General features: G+C 36.8%; 1 protein-coding gene across 1 annotated transcript; it reads right to left on the bottom strand.

Moving 5' to 3' along the window:
• Window positions 1-43: 43 nt before the first annotated feature.
• On the bottom strand, window positions 44-9,549 carry LOC108675693 (N-acetylgalactosamine kinase-like). The gene is made up of 5 exons (XM_018163723.2): window positions 8,751-9,549; window positions 7,497-8,554; window positions 6,460-6,535; window positions 6,056-6,214; window positions 44-230 (listed from the first exon to the last, which is right to left on the bottom strand). Exons 1-5 carry the CDS (start codon window positions 8,876-8,878, stop codon window positions 44-46), a joined length of 1,608 nt encoding a protein of 535 aa, XP_018019212.1. The 5' UTR covers window positions 8,879-9,549.
• Between the last annotated feature and the right edge of the window lie 1,417 nt (window positions 9,550-10,966).

The raw sequence follows: 10,966 nt of genomic DNA, 5'->3' as shown, positions 1-10,966 counted from the left end.
TCTCTCTAGAGTTCGAGATGTTCTCTAGAGTTCGGGATGTTCCCTAGAGTTCGGGATGTTCTCTCTGGAGTTCGGGATGTTCTCTCTGGAGTTCGGGATGTTCCCTAGAGTTCGGGATGTTCTCTCTAGAGTTCGGGATGTTCTCTCTGGAGTTCGGGATGTTCTCTCTGGAGTTCGGGATGTTCTCTCTGGAGTTCGGGATGTTCTCTCTAGAGTTCGGGATGTTCTTGCTAGTGCTCAAGATGTTCTCTCATGAGGTCATTATTGTAATGCTGTTCTGCACTCAATGTTCCTTAGTGTTGTTGTAATTAATTGGTATATATTTTTTTATTGTTGATTCTTAACTTTTCTGAACATTGCATTAATTTTTTCATTTCCTGTTCTCTATTCCTTCATGCGACGTTTCCAAAAGAACTTTTGTCCCTTATTTTTTTTATTGTATATACGATACATATTTTCAATAGCAGTCTTTTTTTAATTCCATGCTAATTTATTTGTATCATTTACTTTTTTGCTCTAATATGACTTAAAATTAAAATAAGTTCTGCTGATTTAAAAACTGTTCCTTGTAATCAAGCTATTAGCGGACAACCGAGGTATTTACCTATCGAGTCGCTATTTCATTTTATTATAAAAATTGGGGCGGTAAATTATTATTCTAAAGAAATTTAATTGCTTGTCTCACTGTTCAGCATAGAGGATTTCTACGTCTATGTCACCTAACAGCCAAAGCTTAGGGTACCCTACGTTCATCGCGATAGAAACTTATCTCTTGGATCAGCAATAAACACGTAGGTATTACTTGGACCAGCGTCCAGCGATAATACTTATCTCTGGGACTAGCGATAAACACGTATTGCTTGGACCAGCGATAATACTTATCTCTGGGACCAGCGATAAACACGTATTGCTTGGACCAGCGATAATACTTATCTCTTGGGCCAGCGATAATACTTATCTCTTATGTCACCGATAAAGGCATGTTGTTAATGTTTTATTTGTTTTCTAAGCAGAGGCTCTTCTCTTAGTTCTTGTGACAGGGTATTAGGGTAACCGGAATTACCCTCAGACTTTGATGAGGGCTGAAGTTGTGTTCGTATTATGCCGAAATAATCTGTAATAATATTGTCTGTGTGCATGATATTGGAGTCTATAGTATAATTTGAAAAACTTCAATCATATTCATTTCGCGAGTATTGTTTTCAGTCATATTAGCGATTGGCTTAGTGATGCATTGTATTGGTTGATAACATATGGACGGTTAAACGCATGGGGCCGGAATATCTGAGATATCTACGAGTTAGTACCTCTGTTGGCCGAGCACTTAGGGCTTTTTAAGCTAAACTTGCTCAACAGTCGAGAAATTGGTCAATAATTGTACACAAGACGGCCGCTACGTGCACTTGGGCCGCTACGTGTACTATTATAGTACGGTCTCTGACCTGGAAAGGATTAAACATTGGATGAGGTTCCTGTTGCCTTGAGGAATGAGTTTGTGATATGTATTCTTAATGAAACTATGGCAGCTTTGATAGCTTCTAATTATCATGGTTAGCCTTCAAATCTTTGCCGTGTTAAGCCTTGATGCGATCGCTGCCGTGATTCATTGTATTTATTGGATAAACGTATGCATGTTTTCCCGTAAAAATGAGCGAACATTTTCAACTAATTTTAAATAATCATCCTGTATAAACACGTTTGACCATGAAAGAAAGCATTCGAAGTTCCTGGCTGCTAAAGTAGTAATTTTAGTATTTGTTGTCGGGAGATTTACGGTCGAAACGCTGAGCCTTTCATCAAAATAATATCAAACTTTGTTTCAACATTTCATTTGTGAAAAAATTAAATTATCACTGCAGTGTTAATCTAACGTCGTTGCATTTGATTAATATTTATCAGCATAATTTCAATTCAGGATCCTTGATTGTTGTAAGTGTGGGCCCCATCTTCGCTGGGGCTTCATTTGGTTCTCTAAGGTCTGTATTAAGTTAACCTTCTTTAAAAGATGCTCTGGCTTCCAGAAAAAATCAGCTACAAACAAACACGTAAACATCAAAGATGATTAAAAATCAAAGGAATGTATTTATACTTGCCTATGAAACTCTGTGTATTTTTAAGATATTTATCATACTGAAAATATGTTTTGTTTGATTTATGTTAAAGGGTTTTTGTTTTTTAAGAATTAGTGGGTGTACTGCGTTAAGTTACTTAAAAGACATGTACGTTACTATTTTTCTGTGTATTTAAGTTTCGTTAAGGTTCATGGTTTTCTATACAATCTTTTGGGCATCTCAATGCATTCTGTTCGTCGTCGTAAATTTTTTTTACTCAATTTATTTCTATTTTGTGTTTTTTCCAACTCTTTGGTGATGATATTTTATGTATTATCTGTGAATGAATTTTTCGTGGCACTTGTTTAATATAGTAAATTTATAATTTATTTACTTTGATTTAGTAAAATATACTTGGCTGAGTGAGCAAGCTCAACAGTTCATTCTTCTAATTTTTTGCCGATTTCTCCGTCATTTTATAATCCAATGAATTTTTTACCTTGTTCCTGAAATACCAGTCTTAAAATTTTGAAAGTTTCTCCATGAATTTTACTTGAAACTGATGAGAAATGCATTTTAAATCTGCATTAATAGGTTATTCCTTATGTTTTTTGAAATCGTATTGCATCTGTTGTTGATTTTCAATATTTGCGATTAATTTTTTCTTAAAGCCTTGAAAAATATATTTAGCTTGTGCATTGAGAGCGAAGTCTTGCATATCATTATATACCTATTGTTATTTCACCTCTTGTGGGATTATTGAAAGTTCATGATATTATACAGGGTCATCAATATTTAGCGTTACAACTTTGAGTGGTTAGAACTATGAAATGAAACATAAATGTGAATGTTTGAAAATGTATTTATGTAGGTAGAGGTTCAGAGATACAATTCCCACAATTTCAGTCAATATGTCCACCATCTGCATCAATAACAAGTTGTAGACGCTTAGAGAAAGCCTTACACGAGTCACGAATGACACTCTGCGGGATTTTGGCCCAATCCTTCAGCAGTTTGACCTTTAGGGCGTCCAAACTGCTATGGTGAACGGTCGAGACCTTGCTCTCAAGGTATGACCAGATCCCAAAATCCAGAGGATTCAGATCGGGTGACGATGGGGGCCATTCATCTTTGGTAATGAAGTGGGGAACATTCTCGGACAGCCACTCCTGAATCGATTTGGCCCCATGGGATGGTGCAGAGTCCGTCTGGAACGACCAGGGACGTTTTTTGAAGTGCTTTCATGCCCAGGGCAACAATGCACCAACAAGGATGGCATCTCGATATATCATTTTGGGAGTTGAAGTGGTGTTCAACATTGAATATCTTCTCATCACTGAAAACGAGGTTTGGCAGCGTGCCATCATGAATGCGGGAAAAAAGAATCTTAGATCTTTGGAGGCGTTTGTCAACAACTTGAACAGACAGTTGGTGTTTTTTGACATGCTTAAATGGGGACAACTTTAGGTCCTTCCGGAGAACAGTCGATATGGTTCCATACGACACATTTGACTGTTTTGCGAGTGTATTGATTTTGAAAAAACAATGTAACGCTAAATATTGACCCTGTATATCCCATAAATTTTATTCTCGTGTGTCAACTTTACGCTCTGTGATGGTAAAATATAATATGACAAAATCTTCCCGTATTTGGTGAAGCAGCACTCCTGCGACGTGAACACTCAGATAAATGAGTGAGACTTTGTACAAATAGCGATGCATTCTTTACCTTGTACTGTGTCTGTCGCAGTTTAGACGGTGGAAAGATTTTTTTTTCCACCCATTAATTATCAATTAACGGGGTTAATTATTAATTAATTGATTATTTTATTTTCATTTTAATTTATATTAATTTTATTAATTATTTTATTGTGATCAAACCGTGTGGGCAGACATGAAATTCCCATGCCCCTGCAACCTGACAACAATAATCATGATTATGTCCATTATTCTACTGCTCCATTATACTCATAGTGATGCATTTTGTATACTACTTAATATTTTCGTTGAATTTCCATTTTTATGGCAAAATAAATTTCTCGATTTTAGGATGACTTTCCAGCGTGTATATTTTTATTAATTTTGATTATTTATTAATTATTATTGCCTTTCACATCTTCGTTTGAAAGGAGTTTTCTGTCCCACAGTCGTATTCCCATGTTGCATATTTTCGTCCTGGTTTAACAAATAACGTTCACGCCACTTTCGATACGAGTATAATTCTTTTTATAAATTTGATATGAACAAAATTAACGCCATGTACACGCTCCAATTCATTAGAGACGTTCTGAGTTACATACTTCACTATTAAAAGTTTCCATGTGCAAAATAATGAAACTCGTTCGCTTGAAACTCGAATTGTAGATTAAATTTTGAAACTTGATTTTTTATTTATTTTATATTACTTAATCTCTCGTTTTTGTACGTGTCATGGAAGCCATTGTATTTTGTTGAAACCCTATGTGTTCAATTTTCATTTATGCGTGGAACTTCTATTATTATAATTATGAAAGATTCTCAATAGTCGTATAAACAATCACACCGCCGTTAACTAAAGTTATGGTTAAAAGCCGAGATTTTTCTGATTTCATCAGAACGTATGTAATTTTTTACCTAAGCTTTTATTTCATACAAATTTATGTGATTTTCTTTACGGGCTTAATATAATTGTTGATATTAATACACTTTTGTTAATTAGCACACATGGTCAAACTAGCAGGCGGATACTTTTATCGGACTTCACTTCCAGAACTGATCATATTTTGTTCTCTAATTGCAAGGGATTAAAACTCTCAGAATCTAATCATTTGCTGTGGATGACAAATTCTACTTATGCATTAATATGTTGAATTGCTATCTTTCATGGTTAGCTGTTGATGTAAAAACTTTATTTTTGCACAAAAAATGCGAATGTATATAGTATCTTATCTATTCTCAAGTTCTATGAACAGTTGAATAGACAATCCTGTGTGAATATCGGAAGTTTTTCAAGACAATATACGTACGTACGACACTCGTTAAGTATGGGTCTAAATAATATAGTTATCGGATATTATCGTTAATAACTTCTCCCTATATCGATATTGTCCTGCCTTAATACTTGTGGTTACAGGAAACTGAGAACTTGAAATCTTTTTATGCTTCCTTGCTTTCTTCGTAGCGACGCTTTTGTATGCCTGTTGCCTTAACTCCACAGACTGTAACGACCGTTAAGAGGTATATAGTTACGGTCACTGTATACATTTACAGAGAGTTATGTCCAACGAGATGATAATGATGATGAGACCTTCACTTCTTGCTCTAGGGTAATATGAATAATAGAAAATATATTTTTCTTATTAATTATATTAAAATAACATTAATAACATTGCTCTGAACAAAAGTACACGAAATATAACAACACTCGAAGCAAAGTTCACGCTTTTAATGGAAGGCAAATGCCTTTTTCTAAAAGGCTAGGGTGAAATTTTAACTGGAAAATGCGATATAGAAATAAAATAATAAATACATCCAAAATACAATACTATGCAATCAAGAAATGACAGGAGTAAGTAATTTATCATGCCGGTCGTGTACAATGTCAGATTTGAAAGTCAATATTGAAAATACATTCTCATATAACTGAACAATATTAAGAGTTGACATTTCTGACACGAACAACTGATATGAGCGAAATTTAGGTATAAAAATTCGAGAAAAATAAAAAAGTATTCGTGTATAATTAACGAAAATTAAATTAGAAGCTGGTTATAAAATAAATAAAGGGTACAGAAGAATAGACAGTGGGGAGGTGTTACCCCAGTCCCCAGACCGCATTAATATTGCCCCAAACTAGAATAATGTTACAATAGAGCTTGATAGTGTTACCCCAGACGGCGATAATGTTACCCCCAGAGGGTTACAATTTTTACCCCAGACTACAATAATTTAACCCTAGACAGTAAAAATGTTATTCTTGAAGGTAATTCGGCGTCGTTTGGTAACCAGTGGTCTAGCTACAAGACCAGACCACAGCAGCACCACCTGCAGGGCTGCTCGAGAAGAGCACCTCACGAAGGGCGTGAGCAGCAACGTTCCTGTGAGCGTAGAAATGCTCCTCAAGATGAGCGCAGTGAGCGCCCAGTTCAGCGTCTGCCACGAGCGCCACAGAGCACCCGCCCCATCTGAGCATTAGGCATTAATATATCATTAATTGTCAACTTTTTGTTGGTTTCGGTTATTATTTAAGAATATTAATTTTCGTTGACCTGAGTGATAAATTATAACTTTTTAAATTAGTTGACATTATTGACTATCGACATTTCAATTCGCACCCGTGCGCCACACTCACCCGGCACCCGAAAGCCCGCCACTCACCCGGCACCCGTAAGCCGGTCACTCACCCGGCACCCGTAAGCCTGCCACTCACCCGGCACCCGTNTACAGACGACGCGCCGACTCGTGGCTCTCGAGCATCAGAGCGCCCAGCGCCCGCAGGGTCTCGTCTGGTAAAATATGTATCTTAATATATTGAAAATATATATAAAAATTATAAAACAATATGCAAAGTACAAAGAAAGTAATATATTAAGTAAAGTGAGTAGCACCCGCAGTGTCTCGTCTGATAAGATATATATTTTAATATATTTAAATTATATATCAAAATAATAAAGCATTATGCAAAGTAAAATGAAAGTAATATATTGAGTAAAATGCCACGCGCCCGCAGTGTCTCGTCTGATAAGATATATATTTTAATATATTTAAATTATATATATAAAATTATAAAGCAATATGCAAAGTGCAAAGAAAATAACACTAAGTAGAGCGCAAAGTGTCAAGCACCCGGGAGGGGGATGTCCTGATATTATATTCTAGTAGATTTTCATATGTACAAAATGTATATCATAAGTCTTATAAAATATATATTTTAATATATTTAAATTACGTATCAAAATCATATAGCACTATGCAAAGTAAAAAGAAAGTAATATACTAAGTAGAGTGCCAAGTACCCATAGGGTCTCGTCTGTAATCAGGACATGTTTTGAATTGAACTTAATGATTCAAATACATAATAATTAAAAATAACAATACATTCAAATTATAGAATTGGGGTTTAGGTTAGGTTATTGAAAGTGTGGTTGGGACAAGAATATATTTATTATTTGGTTTATTTATATTTACTAAACTAAAAATTAGTGGATGAATTTTATTATTATTCGGATCGTCGCTTGTCAGCAAAGTAGCATGACTCACCAACTCACTGTTGATGCAAATCATCATAATTACCCTCTCATTGTTGATTATTAGCATGACTCATAGACGCACTGTTGATGAATACTATAATGACTTGCCCCTTCACCCTGTTGATGCATATATGTGTGCATCAACAGATGAAAGGGCTCAAAAGTGAGCTCATATTCACCAATTTACTCACCGTTGGTGAACACGAGCAAGACTCACCCAGCGTCTGGTCAGCGCACCCATCACGCCACAGGTCACAGATGCACTTGAAGTCCTGCACTCGTTTGGCCTCCGTGAAGACATGGAGGGCGCGAGGCTGAAGACAAAATGACGTCAAATTCTTGGTGTTTTCACTGAGTATTTTAGCGACCACCTCTTCAGCAGAGATATTTAGACACTCTGCTACCTCATCCAGAGTGTACGGCTGAGGATGGAGGTTGTTTTCCACCAATGAAATCATGTGGGCAAAAGATTTGTTACCTAATTGGTGTTGAAGGTCTGCCATGTTGGCAACTTTTTCCCAAACTAAACCGTTTTTTGCGGCTAGGATGTAGCAGGCAATCTTGCACTCCATGACCCGGCAGTTGAAGTCATTGGTCGCGGCTTTGTTGGCGGCGACCATCGAGTTTGCGACGACGAAGGACGCCCCTGGCGGGAGGACAACGTCCTCACAACGGAGGGGATTGAAAGAAATGTGTTGAGCACAGCCACGTTTCGAGAGGAACGATGCTGCTTGGTCCATGCCACCTCCCTGAGTGCCAACATACTTTTCAGAGACCGCGCATACTCTAGCCAGTTCTTTAAACGATACTCCATTTAATGAGGGTTCATCCGATCGGTTAGAAGAAACGTCTTTAAGGCTTTTGTCTTCGTTACCTTTGTTTTTACCAGAAGAAACCTCATCTTTTTTAGGGTTTGAGAACATGGCAACCGCGGCCAGTGCAGCACTGCACACCAAAGCTGAAGAAGAGGACAGACCCGCAGCCTTTGGCACTCTCCCCAGCACTGCCAAGTTGATGCCACAAGAGACTGGCACTTGTAAATGCTCCTGCACTCCATACAGTCCACACAACACGTAATCATGCCATGCAGGAGGGCTGCTGATGTTCCCCAGTTCGTGGATGTCACACGTAAACGGTTCGAATTTCGTGTCGTGGTTCACGATTTTAATTTTGTCGTCGGGGTTGCGACCAACCGCTACGAATATTGACTGGTCAATGGCGATGGGAAGGACGGAGTATCCGTTGTAGTCGATGTGTTCACCGATCAGATTCACTCTGCAACAGAAATTTGATATATTATTTGATATACTGACGTGCCGACGGCCCTAATAATTCAGTTTGTAGTCTGATCTCTAAATAAAATTGAAAAATTTATCAATTACTCAAAAGCCTACCAAGGGGGCAGATAATTTAACCCTAGTCTGATTCATAAATACAATTAGAACCATTGATACATTCATCAATTATTAACCTCCCAGGGGCCCTGACGATGGCCTCAGGGCTGACGCCGAAGCTCCTGACGAAGCAGTCCCGCAGCAGGCTGACGTCATCGTCAGGTCCTGACGAAGCAGGAGTCTTGGAGGCGGCCTCGTCGCACATGGACGCTGTAGCTACGAATATCTTTCGTTTATAATGAATTAAATACCAACAATACTAGATAGGAGTATCTTGCTCACTTGTTTGATAATTAATTAGATATTTGCTGCGCTGGCTAGGACCACTTAGCTAGCTTCTTTAATTTTAAATTAACTATTCACTAACGCTTCTATCAAAATATGAGAAAAGATTTTCAATATATTGATTCTCTGAGAGAAAACATTGCATAAATTTATTCATGTTATCAAGTGAACACTTCTTGACCTATCACACAGAAAAAATCAGGGTAATATTGACCAAATTGTGACGCACAACAGCATAACCCCACAACTGACTTGCCCAATAAGAATACATTTTCAGGCCTGAGCATTATCCCGGCACGATAAATATCTTATATTTGTGGTGCCGGCCGTCAAGCACAAATATATTAACGCGCATATAGAAGCAAGCTTATATACAAGCTTCAATGGATATGTATAATAAGCTGATTATCACGGTCTCGATAATACCAGTAACTTTTGTATCACGGTATCCTGAATCACGAATATAATAAAAAAGCAAATGAGTGTCGTTGAAGAAAGAACCGTTCTGATTCATATTTACGCAAAACACTTATTTGAATCGCACTTCAAAATAGGAAAAAAATTCCCTTTTGTTAACATTAAACATGAAAAAAAACGTTGCCAACTAAGCACAAGATATGTCACGACTAGTATTGGCATTGAATATGATCTATTATTGAACCATTTAGTAATTAGTTAACCAATAATAACATTTCTATAAGAGCCAGATTCGCTGCCATGCTGCCACTCATCCCACACGTCAACACAGCAATAAATACCGACACATCAAAGGGGCGTTGCAATACAAATAATCTGTTCGTTGATAAGCCAGATAAAGCTTTCATCCATGATAAACAGATGCACAATACGAATATTCTTGTTGATGTTGTATGTTTCTATGCTAATTTTACAGACACATGATTGCTAAGTTTGTTGTCCAATATTGAACAAGTTGAACTTTACACAAGATGGAAAACGGGTATGGAATAAGCGCAATAAAATCACATTCATCATTCTTAATAAGATAAAAAATAATTTCAAACAGACAAATGAAATAGACACAAATTAGGCACTGCAGTACGGTAATTCAAATACTTAGAAATATAAGGAAACCACATGTACATTGAAATTTTGAACAAACGAATGAGTTACAACACATGCATATAAATTAATAAGTAAATTGTACGTTAGGTGTTATACGAGTGTTAAGTTTTAAACATTTGCACAAGTATTCAATTTTAAGATACGAGAAACGAAACGGACACGCACGGTAGCGTGGCAGCCTCAGCACTGCACCGATCATGTGTGCGTGAGTGGTAACGTGACACACGCACACATGTACGTGTCGTATAACACGTACACCATGTTAACGTACATACAAATGATAGTGAATGCTGAAGTGAAGGAATGTAACACCTGTGCCCAGCAGCACAGCCTGCTGCGTCACAAGTTCTCTCAGACAAATGAATGGGTCAAATAGTCAAAATAGTGACACACTTTTCCCATGAAACACAGCTAGGTTCTTTTCCGGATCAACCTAGGTTAGGATGACCCACATTAGAGCAACAAGTGCATCGCTATTTGGACAAAATTTTTGTGACTACCAATTACTTACTGTAGCCATTAATAATGTGAATCGAGTTTAAATATAACGCCCATCAATATATATTTCTATTGATCCTTACATTTCTATAAATGCAAGTTTTCATTAGCCATTAAATGAATCAATGTAAAAAATGAATTAATACATCAACATAGTCTATTATCGTTCACATATTTATATACATATTATACATAATTAAATGAATAGAATTAAATAAAGCCAAATAAATGGAAAGATTTTTCTCAAAGAAATGCGTCGAAATCGTTCAAGTTGAGAGACAAGTTAGTGGAGAAAATGAAGCCCTGTTATGTAACTGAAAATATATATCAAATTAGAACTTTTTAATCAATGCACAAAACTATAATACAGTTTTCTTTTCGAGGGATAAAATTTTCCAGATTTTCACAATTGTAGCGTAAAATATCA

Source organism: Hyalella azteca, unplaced genomic scaffold, assembly GCF_000764305.2.
Source record: "Hyalella azteca isolate HAZT.00-mixed unplaced genomic scaffold, Hazt_2.0.2 contig11585, whole genome shotgun sequence".
In the NCBI taxonomy this organism is placed as follows: domain Eukaryota; kingdom Metazoa; phylum Arthropoda; class Malacostraca; order Amphipoda; family Hyalellidae; genus Hyalella; species Hyalella azteca.
This window is presented reverse-complemented; position numbering and strand designations above follow the sequence as displayed.